Source organism: Synchiropus splendidus, chromosome 13, assembly GCF_027744825.2.
Source record: "Synchiropus splendidus isolate RoL2022-P1 chromosome 13, RoL_Sspl_1.0, whole genome shotgun sequence".
NCBI classification, from domain to species: domain Eukaryota; kingdom Metazoa; phylum Chordata; class Actinopteri; order Syngnathiformes; family Callionymidae; genus Synchiropus; species Synchiropus splendidus.
In genome coordinates this window covers 7092348-7119872 of record NC_071346.1, presented here as the reverse complement: position 1 = coordinate 7119872, position 27525 = coordinate 7092348, and the positions used below count along the sequence as shown (strand labels likewise).

The 27525-nt window shown below is 44.1% G+C and overlaps 1 protein-coding gene across 1 annotated transcript; it reads right to left on the bottom strand.

Moving 5' to 3' along the window:
- Positions 1 to 243: 243 nt before the first annotated feature.
- LOC128769758 (potassium/sodium hyperpolarization-activated cyclic nucleotide-gated channel 2-like) lies at positions 244 to 27288 on the bottom strand. Its single transcript, XM_053883731.1, has 8 exons — positions 26182 to 27288; positions 24039 to 24462; positions 20559 to 20720; positions 14408 to 14626; positions 7430 to 7576; positions 6465 to 6705; positions 6226 to 6390; positions 244 to 5614 (listed from the first exon to the last, which is right to left on the bottom strand). Exons 1-8 carry the CDS (start codon positions 27273 to 27275, stop codon positions 4662 to 4664), a joined length of 3405 nt encoding a protein of 1134 aa, XP_053739706.1. The 5' UTR covers positions 27276 to 27288; the 3' UTR covers positions 244 to 4661.
- Positions 27289 to 27525: the final 237 nt, after the last annotated feature.

The following is a 27525-nucleotide window of genomic DNA, read 5'->3' as shown; positions in this document are numbered from 1 at the left end:
AAATGTCATTCATTGGAATTCACTGATATTGGGGGCTCTGTGGGGGCTACACCCATGCTAAAATTGGGCACCTAGTGGCAAGATGCAAAACTGCATCCTCAGGGCCACAAATGGCCCACAGGCCACATGTTTGAGCCATCAATAAATGAAAACTCAAACCCGTGTGGCCTCATTTGTCTTGCCAAAACACACACACACCAAGAAACAAATGTCCACACAGAGATAAGTATGCCAATGCGCTCATCTTTTTATTGCACAACAATGTATCGTCTTTTAACGAACGCTTAAACAACATTGCCACTGACTGACATACCGGCTTATTGAGAGAGACCAGGGTGCGGTTCCGTGACCTCGGCAAGCAGAGGTGGTGGACAAGACAGCTTTTTGGATCCAAGAGCAAATCAGCTCCAGCGCCCACCTGTCTGAAGGGACCGGGAGGTGAAAAACAAACACGTCGGAGGAAGGCTGAGAGCTGATCTGGTCTTGAAGTGTAGACATCAACTTAGACAAGCTGAGGTTGTGGATTTTTCGTTTAAGCAGAAGCTGAGCGCAGCCTGAGATGGTTGCAGACTGGTCTCCAGAGAACGAGAGAGACAACACATGCTGTGTCATGTTTCTGTGCTGTTGTCTACACGGTGCTGGTATAGTATATCTGGATGCCTGCGGCAGGGCTGCTCATGCAGCCAGTGGAATGCTACTAAGTCTAAAGATATGTGCTGGAGTCCTTTCTGGGATCGTGACAGTGGTGTTGTTGTTTTGTCTCGTTGTTTACAATACTTTCTAGCTTGTGCTGGCGTCTCTCTCTCTCTCTCGGTAGTTCAAGCCCAGAAATGGCATCATATTCTCAAGTGGGACCGAAATAGTTGAAGGAAAGGCACAGGAACACACACACACACACACACGTCAATTCAAGCACACGATACATAGAGTCCTGAAGCAGAGAGAAGGCTTAGGTAAGCTAAGCAGGCTACAGTAGCTACGACACAAAGATTCAACTAAATTATCGTACAATAGTCGGTACACAACAATGTCTAGAATAAGAAGGTCCCACTCAGAATGGGTCACAGAACTCTGTTTGGGAAAACAGAATCATGCACACGGCTTTCTGTCAGACCGGGCGTGAAGCTGCTGTCGAGCTCGACCACGATCAGTGTGCAACCAGCGCCAGAGTTTACTTGAGGAAGGACGACTTGTGTTGTTTATGTCTATTGTGCAGGCAACTCCACTGCGTTTTGTTTTTGATTTATTCGTGTGCAGGTGATCTAAGCTCACGTCTATGTCCACCAGAAGCCTGTCAGAGTTCACGCTCACCGTAGAAAATATTTCTTGCACAGCAGGTTGTGGTAAAAACACGACAATGTGCCCCACATTTCTGTGTATACCATATCTACAGGACATGAAGTACAGCGCGCATGGTGTTGGAAGGCTCAAACCAACAAAAATGTGCAAGTTTGTGATTTCCCAAATCAGGGAAAATAATAAATACTGACATTGTCATTTCTAGTCTTGAGCTAATGTTTATACATATATTGCAAGTAGGAAATAAAAAACACATATTTGCATTTTTACAGGCACATACATACCACAAAAATAGACTATGTGGAAACTAGATATACTAGGCACAAGGTATATACAGTCCGTGTGCATGGGGCACATTGTAGAAACCAAAAAACAAAAAACAAAAAAACAGAACCGAAACGTACGGAGAAAACACTTAAAAACAAAATGATACCCTGATTTGCTAACATATCAACACCAAGGCATTCAGTACCTCTGGTACAGCAAGAATGAGAGGTTTGAATCTCAGTTGCTCTCAATAGTTGTCAGTCAGTGTCAAACATTGAAGGGGGATTCACATCCCGCTTCACAGAGAAGGTCCAGAAGACGAACCGTCGGACAATCGCACGTCGAACCGGCAGCCGTCAGACCGACGCGGCGAGCCGGTCGGGTTCTGTCGGCCTCACGGCTGCGGGTTCGCGCAGAGTGGTACTGATCAAGTGTCCGGGCTGCCAACCTTTGTGTGGGAGTGGATTGCACACAACACTATTGTACTGGATGGATGTCATGAAAGAAAGACAGTGCCTGATATTGCCTGAAACATTAGCTCTTTAACTCTCCTTTCATCTTGCTCTCACTGACTGCGGACTCATTCATATCAGCACAGTCCTGATAGCAGCTTTATAGGGCAAACTCTGGTAATAGCACAAAGGAATACGGGGAAGGGGACCAACTGATTGCACGAGGAACAGTATTGAAGCACACAACCGCTACTAACTCATAAGGACTCACAATCATATTGGCCATTTGGCATGTACCTTTCCCATAGGAAAAAAAAGATTTTCAAAAATCCTGTGTTGCCGATGAACCAGGACTCATCGCTGAGACCTGACGAAGGTTTAGTGCATGTTACTGAATAGACATTGAGTGACGAGGATGGGCCAGCGATTACAATGATGTGATGAAGCCCTTGATAAAACAATCACCTTCAACTCGGTTCAAAAGTAAACAAACGGCAGCATTAAGTGAGAAACGAAATGAGCTCTGATTCCTCCGAACCAATCCTCGCTGAATCTGTCAGCAGACATGTTCACAATGCAAAGCTACATGAATCAATGACGCGATCGATACATCTCTCTGGGAAGGTAGCGAACCTGAGTGAAACGCCCATTGCATTCATTTTAACAGTTAAAATCCACACTCTTGCCGACAGTTTCTTGTTATCCGCTGCCACTTTCCTGCCCGAACTGTTAGACCACATCACAGGTCCAGGAGAAGTGTGTTTTTTTCTCTTAAATAGATCGCTATATTGCAACGCAAGGTGCTTAACTAGATCGCTTCAGTGCTTGTTTTGGCCCGAGGAGTGGAAATGCACTAGCATTTCTCATGACAAAAATCGTTCCTCTGTTCAGATCTGGGGGCGGAGGGTCCGATGAGTGCAGCAAGCCAGAGAAGCTTTAAAGTTTTAACATCACGCAGACACTCGGCAACACAAACAGCAACAGCCACAACCTTCGTGCGTCGTAAAGTTTCACTCGCTTCCACTTTATTTACATGGCAGTTTATATCTGATTAGCTGTCCTCCTTCTCGTATGGCGTACATTCAGCAAGAGAAGGCTTCCAGGTTCAAGAGGATCAGAAAGCAAATAAACCAAAGCAAAAAAAAAAAAAAAGCCTCAACTCAACCCGTTCATTTGGGATTGCTGTAGATTTAACTGTTGAGACATTCATTGAGTATCCGGATGAGGAGCGGGCCCAGTCTGGTATGGAGTTATCGTACATGCGACATATTCCTGCCTGTATTGCCCAATTTCTGTCTTACAATTTAGCAACTTTCACATGAGCTTAAAGTGACATTTGATGGATCAATGCTGTCCTCCCCACACGTGCGATACAAAAAAATGACTGCACACATCGACTCAGTCCCTCAAACATTTTTGGTTAAGGTAACAACATGGTCACTGGATTACAATACTTCAGTTGAAGCCACGATAGCTGCTGGATTCTTAAAGATTTCACATTAAAAAATAAAACAAAATCACTTTTCTGTACAGCAAATGTATAGATATTTATATCATATATATATTTATATATATAGGCGGGGTAGAGTATTGCAGAATTATATTGCATGTGTCAATAAATAAAGAAAAAAACAAGCAAGTATGAGTTGATCACAAATGTTTCCTTTCGATAAAGCTCAGGTTTTCAAGCCACCTTTGCCACCACGGCTACCACCGCTGACCAACGGCTGACCAGATGTCGCGGGGAAACGGGCAACCGCCAGCGTGTTGAACCATTACAAAGCCCAGTGGGAGAGTGCACGGGTCCGTCCTCTGAAAATAGATTCAAAACGTACTGACAAACGCGCACGCAAACATTCACCCGCACACACACACACACCAACCAAATATATGGCTTCTAACGTTGAATCAAGGCAGTTAAATAAATGGCATTTGTCTCTCTCTATGTTTCTTTTTTTTTAAGTTGATACAGACACAACCAGACTTTGTGTTCCAGCTTTGGTTTGGGTAGACACGATGAATATAATATCCGTCCACACTTTTTTCATGACGTATTTACACATCGATGTAAGATCGACCAGCGGTCTAAAACACTACTTTGACTACTGTTTTAAACAATATGAAGAGCAATGTGTTATTCGCGATGACAGCTTATGCAAAAGAATGTCACTCAAAACACATTTGAACGCTTAAAATGTCATTGTCATTTGACCTCGAGTCCCTGATTTTCATTTTAAGTCCAGCTCCTGCTAGATTGCATTGCATGGATTCTACACAGTTTGCAAATGTTACATTAATCGTACTTTTCTTATCTTTACAGTAAAGACAGCGATATACAGTAGGTGTTTGGAAGCAGAGTGTAGGGGGTGATACTAAGACTAAAGGTGCTGGCACAGTAGATCCGACCAGTTCCACCTTAAGTTACTCTAGTTCAGTTGTATTGACTCCTCCTCGCCAAAGTCTCAGTACTGTGAGATGCTCTCTTCCTCTTGTTGACGCCGCACACAGAGCATCCCGGTCAGGTGACTGGTGGCTCGGGGGGGCAGCCGTTTGATCAATTGGCAGGCTGAGGGATCAGCCAAATTGACCGGAAACAAACTGATTCACTTACAAAAAAGGCCTCTTTCCTGAACTCTACCAGGGTCACAAGTTGGAAGACAGCCGGGATCTGGCAGAGTCTAGCTCTGGAAGGCTGACAATTGAATCTTTCTTGGGAACTCCAGAGTCTGGAGGTACCGATCCGGCAGCTGCTGCTACAGCTCCCATTCCAGTGGGTCCACTGGGAGGAGGTGTGGAGGCGAAGGCAACTCTTTGTTGAGCTCCCACTGATCTCCCGACCCCTGAGGGCCCCGGAAGATTGGGGTGAGGTGGTTGAGAGGGGCCGATGGAGGAGTTGGAGGTGCGGGTGGAGGGTGGAGGGCTGGGAGCTGCCGAGGCAGCGTGCGGAGCTCCCTCCTGGGGGAGTGAAGGCTGGGAGGCAGACAGTGCTCGGGTGTCCTGGCTCAAGCTGCCCGTATGAAGTGAGTGGGTGCTTTTGTGTGAGGCAGCGCGCTGCTGGGTCTGTGTAGGACTGGGCACATGGTGCTGTACTAAAGACAACTGGGAACCAGAAGGTCCTACACTTGCCATGTATTGGAAAGTCCGTCCTGTGGCAGCAAGAGGGCTTTGAACAGGCGGGCTGGAAATGGCCGAGCCGAACACCCCTCCAAGCGTCTGAGGGGGTTGAGGCTGAAGAGGAGACATGGACACTGGGCTGGATAAGTTCTGCATCATTTGGAATCGTCGCACCATACGAGGAGACTGCAGAGTCCCCGGCCCGACCAGGGGACTGGCCATCTGGGGGCAGAAGCTCATGGCCACTGCCTGCTGGAGTGTTGCGATAGCAGAGCCTCCTCCGCCTGACTGGCCCGGGGGAGCGAAGATGCCGCCGATGGAGGGGGTCATCGACATGGCCCTCGGCCGCTGCAGGTCCACCAGCTTCACCATTTCGCGGTCGTACTTGACAATCTCCTGGATCATTTCGTTCTCGCGGTTGTTGAAGACACCAGAGTTGAGATCATGCTGCACCTTATGCATGAGAATGGAGTTCTTTTTACCTGAAACAGTAAAGGCTCGGCATTAGTGACAATCGGAAGGGAAGATTTGACTTTCCGTCGACTCCCTGGTCTACTGTTACAGGGTCATGTGTCCGTTCGAGGGAACGGCACAGCTCAGTTTACCACGACAGTAAACTGCTTCCACAGTGTGATATTGTTATACCGCTTTATGCAAAGAAGCGTTTCAGTTCAGGCCATGTTTTTATGCTGAGAGTGAACAGTGTCAAAACCCCAGTTTTCAATTCCCAAGAGGCCCCAGCAGGGAGAGCACACGGGTTGATCTCATAGGAAGTCTGGGAGAGAGAGCCATTCAATTCTATTCATCAATCATCCTGATGACACTTGATGATTGAGATGCAAATACATATAAATTTCGTGGTTTTTTTGTGCTCATAGGAAGCGTATCTTCATTCAGTCTGAATGTGTGTCTATGAAATAAATCTCTAGTTTCTCTTTGCAGGATCGACATCTCGACATCGCAATGTGAGTGAAGATTAATTCATTAAAATGGTTTGATGGTGACTCAGATCAAAGAGATTAAAGCGGATGAAGAGTGTGAGGAAGAGAAGCAGGAGTGTGTGATGGCATGTTTGCAGTCTTCTCTCAGGTACCTATCCGATCCAGGCGATCAATCGCGACCGTCTCAAAGGCTCGTCTCATCATGGGATATTCCTCCAGCACCTCATTGAAGTGGTCGACAGACAAAGAGTACAGTCGGCAGTAGGTCTCCGCTCGAACGCTGGCCGTCCGCCGACCCCTTGTCAGCAAACAGATCTCTGAAACCGCCAAAAATAACAGCTTACAACAAAGTAAAAACAGAATGGTAGCGCCGCTGCCAAGTGCAACCCACCTCCGAAATACGAGCCGTCTGACAGCTTCATAGCGAGGGTTCCTTTTGTGATGACGCTGCAGACTCCGTGCTGGATGAAATACATTTTCTTCCCAATGGTTCCTTCTCTTATGATGTAATCATGAGGTTGGAAAACCTCAAAGCGCAGCTTGGTTAACATGGCGGTCACAAAGTTGGGCTCGGCATTCGCAAACAGCGGCATGGAAGCCACCAGCTTGCGGCAGTTGAAGTTGACAATTTCCTAAAAGGTAAAAAAATATATAAATATATAGAGAGATTCATCACATTTTTATTGCCATCGATCATCAATGGATTACTCAGTCCCAAATCCAATTGTGCATAAAAAAGCCATTGATATCCGAGTTTTCCATGACAACTCTTTTTGTGAATCAGAGATATTCAATAGGAAAAAAGGGTAATTAATGATCTTTCTAGAAATGATCTTTATTAACTGCACGTTCTTCTAAACTAGCCATTAAACAACTCAGAAAACAGAGTGGCTGTTTGGAAATTTGTAATTTGTACAGTTGTATAAAAGTATAAATTGTCCCACATATAATATTGTTGATACCTGGCATATTTTTTTTATTTCAATTTACTACTTAATGTAATACTTTTTATTATAAATCTTTTATAAATCCGGTTTAATCATAATATTAAATCTATTTTTTGTTTATTTCAACAAATTTTTAAGACTTAAAGATATAGATATATTATTTAATTACTACTTAATTTTACATTTAAATTGAAAACCGTTTCATATATTGTGCCTTCATGTTACATTTATTAAATAATTTGATATTTGCAGTTCATTTGTTGAATTATGAATTTAGATCAAAATCTTGTAGCATGAACATATTTTATATCTTAATTTAATTTTCTATCCCCTATTTTCTCCTCCCACATAATTACAAACTCCCAGTATAGATGCTTCAGGAAAAACATGTCATATTCGTGTGCGTCACCTCTCGCAGTGGCTCGCTGAGCTCTCCCAGAATGCTCTCCTCATCAAACATCTTCCCCTGGTATCTGTGTTCATAGTAGTCGTGGATCTTCTGACGGAAGTCGGCTGGCAGCTTGTGGAAGGACATGTACTGCTCCACTTGTTTATACTGGAGGGGAAAGCATGAACATAAGTACACATAACTTTGAGATTGAAACATTGGAATAGACAAAGCGCAAATATCAACATTCATCGAACTTCACGATGCAAATGGGCATGAATGAAGAGCCATTTCACTGACAGATGTTGTATGTGTAAGCACAGCGTGAAGCCGTCTCCTGTGCCAGTGTACTCATTTGTTTACAGAACCACCTTTTGTGAGTGAGTACACAGACTTTCTAATATTCTCCGTCCAAGATGCTGGCCCTTCTATTCAGGCGCCAAGAGCACAGAACTGTACTAGGTCAATAAAGGTCACTGAAACAGCCGCATTAGCATTCATTGTGTTGGCAACCGTGCTGAGTGATTCGCTGATTTACAAGTTCTGTTTTGGTGGTACATGTTAAGAAGGTTTGTAAACAAGGCAGGCACAGATATTAGGGGTTCACAGTTTAATAAATTTTACTCTTGTCTGTGTAGCCACCTTAACCATGCCAAGAAATTCCCAATCCAGCAAGATTCCACTGGTTCGACTCTCTCCAACTGAATGTCCCTTGAAATCCTCTGCCATATGACAATGCATCTGGAGTAATCATTGTTGAATTTGAGAGGTAAACAGCCATAAGGTTTCGCAGATAAACACTTCCTTCTGTTTCTCCCTTCTATTTACTTCAGTAGAAACAAACATAGCAGAACATTCCATTATGCTCTGACTCACACGCTGTGCCAAAGTCTCTGAGACTGTCGCTAATGTCTTGTGTTTTGAAATTGCTAAATGTTGACCGCGATACAGGATCCTTCACTCTATGTTTGACTCATTTGCAAGCCGGAGTCACTGCACTTGCCACAGGATGGTAGCGGAAGATGACACGGGGCAATAAATGCTGAATAAACTTCATTTCATGTCGAAACGTTAATGTTGGGTGGAAAATATTCAACCTCAATAATGTCACACACGGGCCAGATGTATTTCTACACTGTCCCAGATGTGGCCCACAAGCCCTGAGTTGACCAGCAGAATTCCCTTACAAACAAGGTCATGGTGAAACAAACACACAATGCTAATGCTAAGTAGCTAAAAAGTATCCAAATACTGACTACTGAAGACTGAATAGTTGTCCTTGTTTCTCCAAACAAACCAAAACTGGTGACCCTAAACGCTGGACACACACATGCCCTTCAACTGTCACTTGCCTCCTGAATTCAGTCAATACTCTTCAGAGGTCCGTCGATGCCCGATCAATACAAACAGAAAGACCAACACAGGAACAATGAGACCAATGAGTGTCTGTTGTTCAATTATTCTGTGAACTGGAATGGATTCTACTATTCTACTAACTGGAATGGAACTGATGAATGGAGTTCGCCATTGTGCGTCCTGGCCTGGGTCATTGATATGGTGCAGCTGAGGGGGACCTGTTGTGGACTGTTGTGTATCTGCAGCAGCAGTATGTGAGATGCCCAGACCCCTCTCCATCAGCCACCCTGCTCAGACAGCAGATAGTCATGATGTGTAGTAGTATTTGGGAGCGTATTTCCACCTTGTTTTCTCAAACCGAACATGCATTTCTCTGGTTTACCAAAGTGTGTAGTAGTGTAGTGTATAGTGACGCAAGTCTCCCCTGCATGAGTGACTCTGCTTCCTGACATCTGTGGATAGTACGTGGCCTAGAGAGCTGACCCGGTGTCACAACTCTTTACCTGCCGTGTCAAGCTAACGTGGAGCGGAAGTGCTGAATGTGTACAAAAAGTCGTGTCAGCCTGGCGAGCAGAGAGAGCAGCACAAAGGAACTCGTCCAGCGTGAACCCACTCAATGAGGCGGCTCTGGTCCGTGTGAGTGATCAAGGCTTCCTGTGAGTCACATGGTTTGGATATCGATTGTAAGCGAACGTCACCTCACAGGAATGAGTGTCAGAGTTACTCATCCCTTGGCCCTGATCTTTTGCCTTACATGTATCAACCCTCTCCCTTATTCCCCATACTTTCTTTTCACCCCTATATCTGTTTTTTCATTATTAACCTTCCACCAAAAACTCATCTTGACTTTTTCCCTGGTTCATAGTTCATTCACTTCCTCCTTTTCTCTTATAATGTCCATCTTGTTGACGCCGCTCATCCATTTCTACTTCATATTGTCTCCAATCTACTGGAGTCATTTTCCCTCCCTTACTCCCAACAATTCCTTTTTTCTCTGTTCTCATCCTGCTCATCTCACACACTGAGACAGCGCTCCTTTCTCTCCTGTAGTCGCTGTTCTTATCCCTGTACTGGTTTAGTTCTCCATCTCCATCATCTATCCAGTTTTCATTATTCATGATTATCAGTTTCAAACGGTTTAATTGAATCGGTTCCTGTTCCAATCGTACCCCACTTTATCAAACTCAGCTCACTTGACTTTTCCTTCCCTTCACATCCTTAGGCAGCACTTTCCATTACTATCTTCAGTTCAATTCTTTTCTTCCTTTCCTTTCCAACCTTTTCTTCCATGTCATTTCCTTATCCTTCATAATATTTTTGTCGACTTCCATTCCAAACCTACTCTCTACTCTTATTCCATCATACTCTCTTTCTTACATTTCAACTGTCTTTTCCTTCCTTCCCTGTAATAAGCCTCCCCTTCCCACCTCATCCTTTCTTCACCTCCTCCTTCTGTCTTATCATGCTCTCCTGAATCCTACTCCTTCTCCTCCTCTCTTTCCCTTTGGTTTACTTCCATTCCAAACCTACTCTCTACTCTTATTCCATCACACACTCTTTCTTTCATTTCAACTGTCTTTTCCTTCCTTCCCTGTAATAAGCCTCCCCTTCCCACCTCATCCTTTCTTCACCTCCTCCTTCTGTCTTATCATACTCTCCTGAATCCTACTCCTTCTCCTCCTCTCTTTCCCTTTGGTTTACTTCCATTCCAAACCTACTCTCTACTCTTATTCCATCACACACTCTTTCTTTCATTTCAACTGTCTTTTCCTTCCTTCCCTGTAATAAGCCTCCCCTTCCCACCTCATCCTTTCTTCACCTCCTCCTTCCGTCCGTCTTACTCTCCTGAATCCTACTCCTTCTCCTCCTCTCTTTCCCTTTGGTTAGCTTCCATTCCCAATCTTCACGATGTCCTTTCCTCTCTCGTCTCATTCATTCTTCTTCCTCCTATCTTTCCCTCCGTGCCACTTTTCTTTGCGTCCTAATTTCCTCCTGCTAACTCCTCCTACAATCTCGCCATAAGACTTTTCAATTCCTTCCCTTTGATTCATTCAGTGAAATTTCGGCTAATTCGCCTCATTACATTATGAAGCACATTCACCACAGCGGAGTAGATCAGATAACAGTCAGTCTGAGCTGCTTTTTGTCTCTTCTCAATCCTCAGATGTGTTCGGAGGGAGGAACGACTCACTGTGGGGTCTCTTGCAGAACAAAGTCTCATTAATCAAATCGGGCTTCTGAGGAAAGGCGGAACATTGGTGTCGACCAGTGAACCTGACGGGGTGTTTCTGATGAGAATATCAGGCAGTTCCTGCTTCTGTTGTGGAAGCTCTGTCTGGGGTCCAGACAAAAATAATTTGAATTGTGCTTTGTTCTCAATGAAGAGATCTGAATGTGGCTCACCTTTCAAAAATGGACTATTGTGGCCCTTTTCCACCTGATAATTCAGGCATGTAAAAGGCTGCTGAAGCAGAATGAGGAGCACTAATGCCGGTCCCAACACTCCTGGTCAGATGGTCATGTGACCACCTTACTGAATAACTATATGCCTATAAATATATCCCACAAAATACAAAAGAATTTCCACTGAATGATGTTCAATGTCCCTGCTCTCACCAGGCAGAAGGCGCCCGACTTGATCCACTTTGATTCCAGCAGACTGGTTTCAAAGCGTCAAGTCACTCATAGTGGTTTTTGTTGATCCAGCATCAGCGGCATGGAAGGAAGTTTCTGCTGCGACTTTATTAGCATGTCTTCCCCTCCAACGCTAATCCTCTCAATGACCAAAGAGGGGGATTTGGATGTCTGCTGAGAAAATGAAACTCCTGGAGGAGATGACTCGCGACCTGAAGTGTTGAAAGTCAGGTTTTGCTGCTCTTTCATTTGGTATTATTTGAGCTCTAGGTGAAGCTAAATGTTATGCCCCCCGCAATCTCACTAGCAAGGCTGAGGTTGACGGTGGGCTAGTGGTGTTGGCGCAACATTCCAAGTTGCATGCCGGCGGTTTTCTATTGATGGAAATGTCTCGCCTTCTGTGGCATTTTATGACGGCATTGGCAGCGCTTCACTTGACGGTCCAACTAAAAATTGGGTGGAGTTAAGGCTAACACCACAGGGAGGTGCTCCTTAAGTACATGAGCTTCACTCACGGAGCTGCATTTTCGGCAGTGAAAATCTGAAAATTGCACTAAATGTGGCACTACATATATACAAAAAACAAACAAAAAAGGTTTTAGAGCCGCCCCGGGGGCCATATGTGAACCTTTGCCTGTGTTTTTGCGGCCCTCATGGGGTCAGACTAAAACTATACAACAATGAAGTTGTCATTTTCTGTCATTTTTTGTATCCTCTTTCCGTTTTAAATACAACAGATCCATGACAAAATTGTTGTTTCCTCTTTTCATTTTCATTATAGTATTTTCCTCAAAATAAGTTGAAAGAAAATTCAAAATATATTTTGAAATAAATTGGCTTTTTATCTTCAATGTTTGGTTCATAGGATCCATATGGTTTTTAGATTTTTTTCCGTCACATTTTGTAGTGATCGCCGCCTTTTATGGTGTGATGGCCCCTCACAACAGTCACAGTTTATAATGTGGCCCTTTGGGAAATTTAACTGCCCACCTCTGTTTTTGAGGATGAGTGGGCCTCTTTACCAAGAACGCTGCCCCCGAGACCTGACCGAGTGAAAGGCAATGATGGCTATACAGACAACGCTTCATGAAACTGAAATCCTCTTGTGGCATCTCAGGGAAATGCTTTTTTTCAAATCAAGTTGCAGACATATCTGGGCATTCACGCATCTCCTCTGGATTACGTGTTGCCCACTCATGATTCAGCTGAGCCCGCAGTCAAAGAAACCCCCCTCACACAGCCAAGACAGATGTTGAGCAGCAGTGACGGCAGCAGTGACTCCCAACATGCTAAATCGCGCTGAACCTGCTCGTGAAGTGACATTCCACACCTGAAGAACAAAAGATGTCAGCGTGTGAAAAACCATGCAGTGCAGGAAGACTTCATCCCACAACCCGGCCTTTCCCTCCCCGTCAGGTTCCCCCTCCCCCTCCGTTCGCTCCCTGTAGCAGGCAGTTAGCACTAGCACCGCATCTCTCAAGGACACCACCAGATAGAGAGAAGGAAAGAGAGAGAGCCGGAGAGCAAGGAGGGGGTGATGATGGAAGCAGCGCAGAGGAATCAGCTGAAGGTAGGGGAGATGAGAAAATGAGGTGATGGAGAGTGAGACATTAAGGGAGTGATCCGGGCGAGGGGAAGAGCGCCGCCATGATTGCTGACGTCATTGTCAGGATGACATTGGCAGGACACACAGGTCTGCTGCCTCATCAATTCTCCCACTGCCCAAGGGGACATCATATCTCTCCCTCTCCTCCCCTCCCTCACTCTCTTTTTATGCCTTGTTCTCTCCCTCTTTTCCACATCAGCTCCCTCCATCCAGCCCTGGCGACGTGGCCCTACCTGGCCGTACACACCCGCGGCCTGTGATTGGCTGCCGGGAGGTAGCAACACTCCCCAGCCAGCGAGACTCTGCTTGGAAACAGAGCGGCTGCACTGTTGCCATCACAGGCCACTGCTGCAGCGCTGAGCTCACGCCGGCTTCTCAATGAGACTTTTGAATTAAACCAAGTGCTCCTGATCAATTCGAAAGGCTCCGGCAACTTCAGGCCTCTGAAGTTGAAGACGTTTCACGGCGGCTAATTAGCTGTATTAACCTGTGACAACGCTCCATTACCAGCAAATTACGACAAATTACCAACAGCGCCTCCTAAAATATCAGGGATCGAAGTGACTTCTGCCTGACCTCTGTGGTGTCACGGGACTCTCAACTTAGTTCTGCAGCTACTTGGAAGTTTATTTTATTTATGGTTTTGTACGTCTTACATTTCAGGTTTGGTCCTCATCCAACACCATTTCTCCATTTATTCCAGCATAATTTCAATAAATTAGATTTTAAATTTTTTCACGTATAAAGTACGTCTATTGTGTATATTACTGTAATATTGTTCCGGCATAAAAAGACTTGCTTATTCTTACAAAATATATAGCTGTTACATGTAGTACTGAAATAAATACATTTTTATATATATATATATATATATATATATATATATATATATATATATATATATATATATATATATATATAATTTCATTTAGAAATTATATAATTATTTTTTAATTTATTTATTTCAGTATTACATATAATATTTATTACATTTAACACATAATATATATTAAATGTTATATATACATATATAAAATAATAATAATTCACATTTTATTATTTATACTTTCAATTGTATAATGTATATATAAATCTTTCGTGCCCTTGTCTAATATGTAGCCGCCGCATTTTGTTTACCCAAAAGAAGTGAGCGATGTGTACTTCAATAACTTGCTACTTGCTACATCAACATGTACATTCCATATACAGTCAATGTGAAGCAGAATGTTGCATGTTTTCTTTGTTCTAGTGGACCTCACTTCCTATTTCCTTTCTCAAGAGCGGATTCTCAATGCCTCTCAAGAGGATGATGCCAAGTGTTTAAGCATATGATCCACTCACCACAGTGGCGTCTTACATGATATCTGAAGGTGAAAATGGCGGGATGGACGGGTGACCCTCACCTTCTCTTGGTACTGTCTTCTGGAGGAGTCCAGGGATTGGATCAGAGCGGTTGCGTGGCCGATAAAAACAGCGTAGCACGTCGCTCCAACAATCATACTCAGCATGGTGAGCCAGATGTCCGACAAACTTTCGGGGGCTTGGCGGCCATATCCGATGCACAGCATGTGGCTCATGGCCTTGAACACGGCGAAGGAGTAAAGCTCGGACCAGGTATCGTTCTGAGGAGACAAGAGACAGGAGGACGCTGCTTTAAAAAGGAGGTGTATTCAGACAGATTGGTGGCCATGGATAGTGTGAATCCAAGAGAGCAGCTTTGGGGACAGCGGGGTCATACGCTAGCACTTATACAAATGAGAACTCCAGGGACACGGGCCCATTAGGGAGGCAGAGGGAGGAAATGGAAACGACGTCAGGAGAATCCTCTGCGGCCCAATCAGCTGAGTTGACAAGGTGTGGGGTTTATTTCCTCGGAGAGAAATGAAACTGGGGGTCGTCATTGTGCCTCTCTTCTCTGAGACTAGCTGCTCTTCAATGGGACCCAGAACCAGTGATGTCCAACAAGAACAGTCTTCCTGGTGTGCTTGAGTCTGACGCCTCAGTTACTTATTAAATCTGTATCACTTCAATTATATCAATTATATTATTATATTATATCAATTTATGATATTTATGACACCGGAAATCATACAGCCTCAACCTGGAAACATTGCTTTTTTTCAGCAATTTTAGTCAATGTAATATAACAATGTTTCCTTTCTATTTTCAGGTATATATTTCTGCTTAGATTTTTCCACATTTGCAAGTTTCCTTATATATTTCCCCTGTTCCATTTTCATTATTCCCTGTTAAATGTGTTTTTTGTTTTTTGTTTTTTGTGGCACTAACATAACTCCATATAAAAACTGATGGTTGGTTTTAATATGATTTAATTCATTAGGCTCTGTGAAATATACATTTTTTAAATACAAATATTTCTCTTACTAAAAACAACAGTTATCTTGTATTAATTATTATCAATATATATTATGAATTATGTAAAAAAATGTCAGAAATTGATTTTTGATTTAAACGTGCTTCAATTGTCGCAGTGCATTATGGGAATTAGTGTTATTAATAACAGACACTATATAATTACACTGATGGGACTGTTATTTATTTTGAAGCTATATGTGGTCTGCAAGCCCTGAGTTTGACATGTCATTTCAAGAGCATCATAAAAACTAATACTTCAGTCAGTACGTTTCTTTTTTTTCCATAAAACAAAACAAAAACAAACATTCAAATTCTGTGTTAGATGTATGTGTCATAGCCAGCCATAATTGTGAGAAATGCAGCACCAACATTGGCCGCAGCGCAGGAACTCAAATCATAGTCTTACCAAAAACTTAAACTAAACTGTAACTGATATGATCTGTAACTACAAGAAGATGAATTTTGCCTCAACATTTTTTTCCTGATTATCATATTTATTTTTGCATATTCCAATGATGCGAATTAAAGAAGCAACTAAACAACTCTGCAGCAGTAAAAAGTATTTGTATCCAGCAGGAACAACATTACACCGCTGCACCATGCGGCGAGTTAAAGACTCCGAAAATAAATATAGCTCCACCAAGTGGGCTGAGGCTAAATAGTGTATGTGAAAACAGAGAGAGAAACAGTGGAGTGAAACAGACTGAATAATAGATGAACGATGAGCACTTTGATTCTGAAATAGCACGGGAGAGAGAGAGAGAGAGAGAGAGAGAGAGAGAGAGGGGAAGAGAAACTTTGCATCCTCATAAGTCTCAGCGTCCACCCCGAGAGGGTTCAGTGGGAGAGCGATCCTCCACGTCTTTAATGGTAATCAACAGTTCCATTAGCTGCGTATCGCTGCCTGATGTCAACACAGCGCCGAAGTGTATCCACTAAAATGCGGGCTTGTGACCTTGAGAAGGAAGAGAAGCGGGTCAATATTTGACCTTGTAGAAGCCAGACTGCCTGGTAAATGTGTTAAAATCAAGAGATGTTTCAAATGTTTTATCTACTCAGGGGTTGGTTTACAAGTGGTTAGCAACACGGTTTTTGTCTTTCAACTTATCCCAGTTTGTACTTTTGCAGCCATGAAACGGTAACTGAGATGCTTACATGCTATTTTTTTGGAGTCATGGCGCAATGGTCTTTATTTTTGTTAGCACTTTTAAGCTACGTGCTAACAAAACAAAAAGTGCTGAGCTGTGATGCGCCGCTAAATCCCTCTCCAAACCTGTGAGTTTTTGTTCTGAAATTAAATCGATTATTATCGTGGGGTGAAGCTTTGCATCTGTTTGAAGAATAAAAGGCTTTTGGCAGCCAACGGTAAAGAAGTGCTGCAGGTAAACAGTAGTTCGGTACACAGCGGCTTATCAGAGCGGTTAGCGGAGTCAGCGCTTGTTTGTTTTGGTCTGCTGCAGTGAGGGCGATCTCTCTATCGTCCACACACCGGCCAGTGTTTGCTCAGGCATCTGCAGGTGATTTAAAACCCAGGGAAGTTTAATGTTTGTCCCATTAAAACTCTTCTTTTTGTCAAGTCACGGAGAGTGACATCATTTTCACGCGTATGCTAATGCGCTGACTTTGGCGCAGAATACAGGGGTCAGTGAGTTCAGCAGCAGCAGGAATAGAAGTAAACTTAAAAGACATCATGATGCATGTATTATTAAAGTCAGATAATGATGCCTGGGGTTCAGAAGAGTCCGGGACAGAAGCTCTGTTTGTTATTGACAGGTGAACTAAGGCTAATCACTTCCTAAATCAATATCTGTGAAGAAAGTGCTTTCATCAAGGTAGAAGTGAAGTGTGTCTTTTCGTGACTTGTTCAGTCGCGAATCCCTCACTGGGGCCAGTTCACAATTTTACCTGACGTTTTCGAGATTGTTAGACTGTAAATAAAACATCAGGAACGTGCAATGTTGACGCTGTACGGTGTCTTTACTGAGTAAATGACATGTTGTTAAGCGATTCTGGGCGAAGCTCCTGCTGCTGATTCAAGCAGCTGATGACATGAAAGAGTGCTTCGGTGTAAATACACTCCTGCAAAGGTTGACACACACAAACACTCGGTTGTAATTACAGGGTTGAAACTCTACACTTGGTGACTGTCAGTAAGTGCTGCTGCTACTGTTTCAAAACTACACGGTGAGGTGAAGGTTCTTTGTCTTTGGAGCTGGAATCGTAATGTTGTCGTTTTCTTCCTGCCATAAATAAAACCTACTGTTCCACTGAACCCAATTACTGGTCAGTGGTTGTCATCCGGAGTTAGTTCTGAACACCCTCCATGGGTCCTGCCTTTGGGCGCAGTTTTGATGGACGGCTTGGCCACAGCGCTATGCTAATGTTGGAAGTTGTCAGACGCTCAATAGGGGGGTGGTCTCAGGTGGATTCAGAGAGGCACCTCTCCCAGGACCAGTGTGGTGGTCTGACGTTTGTATGTGGCGCCGGACAATGGTCAGGCAGACAAGGGGAGGTGAAAGCGGCTGCAGATGACTACAACTTTTTTTACTGCCATCAGAGCTATAAATGTCAGAAATTCTCCCCTTTGCTTCCTTGTTTCTCTTGCTCGCATCTTGGCTACATTTCGTTCACAGTTCTTGTCTGGAGTGATGAAAACAAATGACTTTGTGGACGGCAGCATGTATTTTGTTTTTCTTCATGATGCATTTTTTTGACTGCTGCAACAACAATACGATAAATTAAAATGAAAATTCTTCTCTCATTTGGGTAATTTATTGACCAAGTAGTGAAGGGGAAACATTTCTCGACTTGTCGCTGACAAGGATTTTATATGCTTTATATTTGCCAACCATCGTAAAATGCTGATATTCTGCTGTGTGTTTTCCTGTCTACATCTTATTTCAGACTTTAAATAGGTTGGTGGGCAGCCCCGTAATGTACACCGGCGTCCTGTTGAGCGCTCACCCTGCCCACTGACCCAATTTTCTCCAGGAGTTGCTCCATTTCAGGGAAAGGTAGCAAATGGAGGTGTGCTGTGCATGAGAAATCCACAAGTGATTAAAGGTTGACAATAATAAAAACACAAATTTCAATATGGTCCGACTGCATTTGAAAAACGGATTTAAAGTTAAAAGTTGCAAAAGCATGTCATAGAAAAATAAAACTACTTACATGACTGAATAGAATTAGCTACTTTTTGCCTTTAAAAAGTCCAAATTAATAGTCAATAATAAGAACAATACTAAATATAGTTAAAGAAAAAAGATTTTAAAAAGGATTAAAATATGATCAAATTAAATTCCATCCAATTTCCAAAGAAAATAAAAATATGGGAAAGATCAAATGAGAACTTTTAATATAATAATAATAATAATAATAATAATAATAATAATAATAATAATAATAATAATAATAATAATAATAATAATAATAATAATAATAATTCATTGTTATTATTATTATAGCACTGTAGCTTTTATATATTAGTAATTGAGTTATTAAGTTATAAAAGAGAAAAAATATCTATGATAAAAGACACATATTTAGAGAAGAAAGAATTATTTGTAATAACATTGTCTTCCATTTAAATCATTCCTTAATTTCACAGAAGCTATTATGAAGCAAGCTAAGATGGTGGCAGTCCAACAGGAAAACACATTGAGATGAATCATAGGCTTTGGGAGAGCGGGAGCAAATATTTACACCCTACAGCACATTAACTTGTTGAACTTAAATTACATTTGTAAAAAAGCGGCTGCCAAGAGGAGCAAACACTTCATCACTGAGATTTACACAGTGATGTCAGAGCCGGACCACGGCAGGGAGCTGGGCTCAGTCTGTTTTCAAAAGCCCATTTGGACCTGCGCCTGTGGATCCTCTCAGCTCAGACGGACCTATAAACAAGCAGCTTTTATCTCACTGAGAGAAACATGGCAACAAAGAGCCCGGCTCATGCCTCCATCTCTCTTTTCACCCCTTTTATCTCCCCAGTCATCACCCCCGCACCCGAGGGGGGGTCACGAGGAGGCCTTCAGTCGGTTTATTAGTCCAACACTCATTTTGAGTCGGTTCGATGCGAGAAAAAGGACAAACTCAACAGTGTTGTTGACGTTCACGCGACTTGTTGTCACCAGAACTTTAATCATAATTATTGAAGCGTGTAATGTGGCAGATAGTCAAGCTGGTTTAGCCTTGAATTTAAACTATGATATTTTGGGGATTATTAATGACTACAAAGTATAAGTAACACCAGTCAGAAGAAAAAAAACGGATAGTTTCTGGGGAAACTGAGCGCAATATAAAAATACTACCGTTTCACCATAAGAAATGAATAAATAGCACATTTATTACATTTAGTTTAGTTGTTATAAAGATGCTTCTCTTAGGATTTTCCATTCAAACAGACAAAAAACAACCAGAATGTTGTCCACTACTATGATACGTGTTGTGCTTTCCAGGTGTCACTTGTGATCAGGTGTGATTTCCGGTTTGGAGAGCAACCTCCTTGTTCAATCCGGGATGGAGCAGACTCAAGATTATCGGGGGGACTAATGCAATGTTTACTTCTTGGTCGTGTCGGTCAGTGAGAAATTATATACTGTATATTAATATATTACTGTATATTAATATATACAAGTCGCATACTACTCAGTGTTGTCCAGGCAAATAAAAATAATAGTATGACATTTTAGCAGCGCAACAATCATAATCAAATATTTTATTTTTGTTTATAAATACTTGTATTTAACTATATATTTGAGTGGGAGCTGCGATAATATTTGGTGAGTCTGCATTTCCTTTAACCCATCATTCATCCTCCATTGACAATAGAGGATAAAAGACAATGAATTCTGCCTGTTTGAAACGTGTTGCTCGTGTTCTGATCTTCTTCTTTGGTCTTTTGTGATTTTGCCTCAGTGATACACTTTAGCTATGCCAAACCTGCTCAAGCAAAAAATGAAACTTCATATCTCTCACTGAAACGCCGCACACTTTCATCAATTATTCACCTCCTGAAATGTCTTTTTAAAGTGATAAATGGCCACTTTTAAACCTCTTACATTTAGGTAATGACAGCAGTTAATCGGTTCATTAATACGCTCTTCCCATCCCCTAACTCCAGCGCTCCATCAGAGGAACACGATTTCAACGCCTCATCTCCGACGAAGAGACACCCACCTCCATTTTGTTGAGGGACACCCAACAGTCTGAGGGGAAGTCCTGCAGCATTGGAACCAGGAATTGTAGGCAACCGTCCCAGTGACACAGCAGCAGCATCATGCCGATCAAGTTAAAGATCCGCATCACCGCACTGGCAAGGTCATAGGTCATGTGGAAGATCTGGAGAGAGAAACAAAAAAAAACATTTTTACGTATATAAAAGTGAAAACTGCTTCCATCCGGTGATTAATTACGCAGTCGGGTTCCGTCACTCATGGAACCAACACAGCGGGAGCAGGCGAGACGTTTGTTCCGCGGGGACAGTGGACATCAATCACGACGCTTGACACACTCAAGAAGCTATCACGCAAGCCTGCGGACACACTGATGTGCTAGCAGCACAGACGTGCGGACACATGCACACACAGAGTGATGGACAGGAGCCATGGTGATCCTCAACAACTGAGAGTCCACGTCATCTCACATATCAATCACCTTCAGTCATCGGACACTTTAGTCCGTCTGATCATCCATAACCTGACTGTTCGCATACGACGGTCACTTCCTGACCCGGATAAACTACGCAAATATCTTGATTTTATTAAACTTTCTGGTCCCAACAGGTGTAGACTACTATATATCCACTTCACTTCATCTCTCTTAAGTCCAGTAGATGCTTCTGATCAGTCAGCAAAAAAAAAAACTGTCAATTCCAGAGTCCGAGTCCAGGACCATGGACAGCTCTGAGACTGGTTTGGACTATAAATAACTGATGTCAGTGGCGGAGTCAGGCCTTTGAGCAGGGCACTGCCTGTGTCACTGTCTCACTCAACACTGCATCTCTGTTCTAATTCTTTATGCATGCCAAGTATCATTTCCCATCATGCACCATGTCTTTGTGTGTGTGTGTGTGTGGCATCATATCTTCAGAAATCCAATTATCCAAAGGTCAAGTGAGCAGTCAAGCCCTGCTGCGGCGCTCGCCACTGCAAAATGCCAACACTACGCTGTCTATACTGGCACAGACGCAGAGTCGAGGGAACTCTTGTCATTGTTGGCCCTGGGACAGCTCCCCTACAAACCTGCTATTACCCTGTTAATAGAGTGAAGACGTCCAAAACATGTGAGCTATTGTCTGCCTCTCAGTTCAGTTCATTCAGAATAATGCAGGTTCTTGCAAGGTTTCTGCGAGAAACACTTTGAGTATGGTTCTTTATTTTTTATTTTTATTTTATCTATTTATTTATTTTTTTTTTTTTATTTTTTTTTTTTATTCAATTGTGGCACCCAATTTCTTTTTGTGATAGTTCGAGTTTTCGAAGCTCATGTGAACTAAATAATAGACTACATTTTTACACTGGAAATGTGACTCATTTTTTCATTTGCTTCTATATATTTAATCCTAATCCAACCCCCCTTAGCAGATGCCATGAATATTTCTTCTTAATAACCGCTGTAATCGTAGCAATGCTTTGTTTCTATTTGAGGTTCTCCACTCACAATAGTTCATTGAGGTAAATGCAGCCATATCCTATTGATGTGCCCAATAATCTCTATGTATCTGAGCGATATTATTCAGATGAAGCCCAAGACTAAAGCAGCGAGTCCCTTCTTCCAGACAATAGAAATCCTCAGACAATACCTGCTTCTTTAACCTCTCCATTTCTATTAAATCAACAATTAATGACTCAGGTAATCACATTCAACACCCCCCAGCGCTACATATGATTATCCCCTGCCCACCCCCCGCCCCCCGCCTGCTCTTCCTCGGGCATCCTAATTGATTAAGTGTGTTTGCCCTGGTAATAGGCTGCTTATTAGACCACCTGTGGGACTGGCAGGTCAGGCAGGGAGACAGAAGCGCGGGTGTCGGGCAGCGGGCTACATGACAATAACAGTCATTAGAATGCAAACTTTGTGATAGTTTAAACATGCTGCTGACATCGGCGGGTCCGCGGCAGGTGGCAGGTGGGGGTGCGATTATGGGGACTCTGAGCTGGAGGATGGCAGCTCGCTCTGCTCGAGGACCATCGCAGTCAGAGTGGCACATTCTCCTGCTTGGTCTGAAGCCAAGATCAACATACTGGAGGCATTTCTGAGCCCTTTTGTCAACAGCAACAATCACGTAGCCGCACATCACTGCACGCAGGGTCCCAGCTGCAACAGAGTTATATATCTGGAGCAAAGTGGTTTTGAGCTTGCAGACTGTGGGGCAGGAAACTAGCACATCGCCCGATGAATGGCCGACACGTCTTCCACAGTCAGGAACTTATGTTGGTCACAGTCATGTCTGTCTTTTTCATGTCCTTCCCTACCACATCTCCAGAATCCTTCATCCACATCAAAACCCTCTCTCGCCTCTCTAATGTTCCCTCCAAACTTTCTCACACAAGCTTTAATATACTGTTTTCTGACCCTCTCCTTCTAACTGATACTCTCCACTTGTTCCACCCCGCCTGCACTCTCTCCATCACCTCCTTTGATTTCTGTCTATATGCATCATTTTCAATATCTGCCTCCTCTGTTTGAATTGTTCCGCCCAATTAAACCCAACCCCACCGCTATCAGGGCTCACATATGATGGCGAGCTACTCAACTTTCTTTTTAGCAAAACCATTATGTTTATGTTTCCACAAAAGGTATGTAGCAAAAGATAGTTGTGCTTCGTGCTCGAAAGTCACATTCATGACCCCAGTTTCATCACCCATTGTAAGATTTCCTAGTTGAAAAGTCTGATGTTGCCTCCCACTTTAGAACTGGGAAATTCCCAGCTTGGCCCCCCGCCTCCTCTTGACTTCACCCAAAGTCGGATTTCCCAGTTGCAAGATGGGACAATTCTCACCACCTCGAGTTTGCAATCCAAGATGGCTGCTCGGCTTGTCGTCAATAAGTAAACCTCCTGTAGCATCTTGTATATTCAACAGTGAACTTTAGTTTTTGCGATCCAGTTACCTGGGAAGTCGGAGATCGGAGCTGGGAAGTGACATCACAGCCGAGCTCTTCGCATTCCATTTATAAAAGTGTGAACGATAGCTATTGTTGGCACGGTCCGCACTGTAGTTTGTATATACAGCTTGACTATTTCAAAGGACACTAGAGAATCATTTCTATATGCTGTATATGTGTGGAACAATATGCATTGAGTGGCTGGTACTTTCCCAGTTCTCCAAGGACAATGCCATTAGACTCCTCACCAACCTGAGAATGCAAACCAAGATGGCTTCCCAAGGATGTGATCAGGAAGTTAAAGTTTTGAATCAATGAAAAGATTCAGATCTTCCTTATGAGGATCTAACCCTGAGCTTCTATGACCTCAGAAGCAGGGCACCTTCATGCACTCTTTTGTCTTCATAGTCAGATTTTTTTATGTTCTTTGACCTCGTAGCTGAGGCAAGTGTCTCGCTAAGCACGAGGAAACAGCGAATTTAGACACCGAGTAAATTGACAAGTCAAGATGATGGGTTTGCTGCAACAGGGGTGATGTGGTGAATCACTTACCTCTTCCCATTGGTGGATGTAGCGTATTAATCTGGAGAGCCTCAACAGTCTCAGGAGACTCAGGATTTTGGTGAAGCGGACAATTCTCAAGGCTCTGGCAGTCTTGTACACCTCAGAGTCGATGCCCTTCTCAACTATGAGGAATATATAATCCACGGGGATCGAGGAGACAAAGTCTACTATGAACCACGTCTTTAGATACTGTTTCTTAATGGTCTTAGGGTCCAAAATGATGTCCGAGTTGTCCTCTATGATGATTCCGGTGCGGAAGTTGAGCACCAGGTCCATAAGGAAGAAAGTGTCCGAGACCACGTTGAAGATGATCCAGGGCGTGGTGGTCTCGTCCTTGAAGAAGGTGATGCCCACAGGGATGATGATGAGGTTGCCCACCATGAACAGCAGCATTGTGAAATCCCAGTAGAACCTGACGGGGATGCAAAGTGGTGTGTGTTTCCGTGTGTGTGTGTGTGTACGTGTGTGTGAGTGGAGGACAAGCAGGGAAGGGAGGAAGACAAAAATAGAATCAGATATAAAAGTGAGTTGCTGTGGAAAACTGATAGGCAGAGAGTTTAATGAAGTGCAGGAGCTTAAATGGGCCTGTCAGAACAAACATGAAACACTTCTGAATAAAAAAAAATATATATATTTTGCGCAGCTGAAACTCATCAGTCAAAGCTTCAAACGGTTGATAGTCAAGTAGATAATTGTTCTGTGAGGTAAGAGCGAAGATTTTCTTTGGTACTCAACTTCCTCTTTGACAAGTTTAAACACAGGCCAAACTGCTCAAACTGTGGCTCTAAACAGCGTTTCTTCATCTTTAGAAGAGCTCCGTCAGAATGATCTTTGCTGGAAGAGATTTTGTGTTGGCAAACACAAGTGTGATTTTTGGACATGATACCCTTGTTAGTCATATAGTCCTGACTTATTTAAAGAGTTTTAACACGTTCATCTTTGATAACTGTCCAATCTATTGGAGAAAATGTAAAGGATTAGTAACAATAGAACAAGCGGGTTTTGGTCTTCTTCAGTCCCTGGTGGAAACTTGGTTGGAGTGAAGTTTAAACCGTACTCTTACAATGTAGCAGTTATTTGTTCGGGGAACATTAAATTTTGAAAGGTTTCCCCAGAAGTTTTGAGGAATTGCAAGTAGAATAAAAAATATTTAATGTTTTATTTTATTGTAAAGTGTTCTCATGAAGTTGAGCAGATCAAACTTTTAGTAGACGAGTTAAGATAAAACACAGCTTTTACAACGCTTAATTAAGCGTTTAAGTTTTATTGGTTCCGATCCGACGTGTGTTGTGTTGAATGTTGACTGACAAATTAAAGAATGGAGGTCTGTCTGCAGGACAGGTGCAGCGCTGAGTCATTTCACTTACGCAACAAGCTCTGAATCCTGCTCTCAACCACGTTAACCTGCTCCATGTGGATGCTCTGACTGTGGCTGAAAGGGTGTATTTGGAAAGGGGCGGGCGGGTCTCCACGGTGTCCAGTAGTCAAGTTACATCTCAAGTGGAGGTGTTGGTGTTCTACTGACTCTGGGTTATGTGATACAAATGGGCCAAATGTGCAGGCAGATGTGACGCCGGGTTGAAGGTGTCAGGCCGGAGCTGTCCACTCCTCCCGGTGCTGAAATCTGCAGCTGCTCACTTTAAACTCCGCACTCGTCAGGAGGCAGGTTTGGAGTCAAGAGAGAGAAACGGTCGGTCTATTGTCAGATGTGTCATCGGGAAGCTCAGGCGGAGACAGTCTCCAGTGAGCATGCTTCTTGCACACTTGGCTCAAGGTGACATTCCATTACTGGGAGCAACACACGCACACACACATGCAGATGCAGCTCGCTTCCTCTCACTGATGCTTTGTGTCGCAGAGCTTTGTCCCTCTGATGTTTTTGAAGCCTAATTCAGTGACAGGAAGGAGGAAAGCGTGAGCGCGGAGAGCAGGCCGGCTACTGCTGCTACACGTTTGTTTACAACCTTGAGAGGACAGTCCATGCTAGGGCCGGACAACAGGTAGTTCCGGGGGAAGCAGGCTATCGATTCATTTCAAACGTGATTCATTGACAACCGATGCGAGAGAGTGGCAAATAAGTGGCCATGTGTTTGATCTGGTAACTTGTGGGTGACACTCGGGCCCCCCTTACCTGAAATCGCTGTAAGGATGAATGATCCAGTTCCCGGCTGACTTGACCCGCTCCTGCTCCCTCTCCACCGCTTTCTGGCTGCCGTACATGCGTAAGGAGAATTTGTTGACTCCAGGCTGCAGCATGCTACTGAACTGCCGCTGCATGAAGCTGGCTTGGCTGCCCCGGGTCTCCGCATCCTCGGCGGCCACGATCGGAGGTCCATCCTCCGGCTTCTGGAAGGTGACCGAGTTCCGAGGCTGCTGGGTCTGGGTCGGGCCGTGTAAGGAGGACGAGGCTTTGCGGCTCGGTGCGTTTGAGAAGGACACCTTGGAGTCCTTCTTCTCAGGGGCACCGCTCCCCGGGTTGACGCTCTCTCCTCCTTGCCCCCCAGCGAGAGACCCTCCGGGGGTGATGGAGCCGTCCATGCTGGCGGTGGTCGAGTTACAAGCCGCTCTCTTGGCGTCCTCGGCCCTCCCCGACCCTCCGGTCTGCTTCTCCTGCTTGGAGATGATCGAGCGCAGGCTCCCGGTGCCAGAGTCCCTCCTGCATTCTCCGTTTTTGTTGCATTTCATGCTGGATTTTCTGGCGCAAACATCACCCGTGGTCGCGTTGAACGCGGCGTCTACCGCGCCTGCTGGTTCCGACGCCTCCGCCCCGCGCAGGGCAGCATCGCCCGGACAAGGTGTGTGGCTCTCGGTGTTGGAGGCAGCAGTGGGCCGTGGGGCGGCAGGGGCGTCCTCTGCGTGCGGAAGGCAGGGCTCCTTGCTGGAGTGTCGCCCTGTAGCCGAGGACGCGGCTCCCCCTCCTGGCGTAAAGTTTTTCATCCGAATGCTGCCGCCTCCTCCACCTCCACCTCCGCCGCTACCGCTCCCCCCGGCTCGGCGCAACCGCGGATGCTGGAACTTGGACTCCTCTTCTGCGTCCTCCGTCTCATCCATCACGACGTCTCTGGCCGCTCCGGGCGGCTTGACGGGAGAACCCGGGGAGTCCAGACAGTTCTGACAGCTCGCTCGTCTTGAGCATTTGTGCGCGCTGATGTGAGCGCATCCCGCCGCCGCCGCCTCCTTCTTCATGGCGGCAGCAGACGCCGGAGAAACCTCATTCCTGTCCATGACATTGAGAATATCCACAATTTGGCTCCAATTATTTTTGGAGAAGGCCAATCAGAGAGACGGGGGGAGATGCAGGGATGGAGAGAGAGAGCGAGAGAGAGACAGCAGAGGGGGTGAGAGGAGGAGAGGACGTGACTTCTTTGCAAACATACGCTTCTACTTTCACTGACAGACGCTCGTCAAGCAACATCTCACCTCGCATTGTTCAATTAACCAGCCTTTTATTTCATGTTCTTCAGCGTCAACACGA

Excerpts from the sequence above, each read along its gene's own strand:
- LOC128769758 (XM_053883731.1), bottom strand. The coding sequence starts at position 27,275 with ATGGACAGGAATGAGGTTTCTCCGGCGTCTGCTGCCGCCATGAAGAAG. Across the intron at positions 7,577-14,407 it reads GAAGACAGTACCAAGAGAAG|TATAAACAAGTGGAGCAGTA; the intron begins GTGAGGGTCACC and ends TTTCCCCTCCAG. Across the intron at positions 5,615-6,225 it reads TGATCGCCTGGATCGGATAG|GTAAAAAGAACTCCATTCTC; the intron begins GTACCTGAGAGA and ends TTACTGTTTCAG.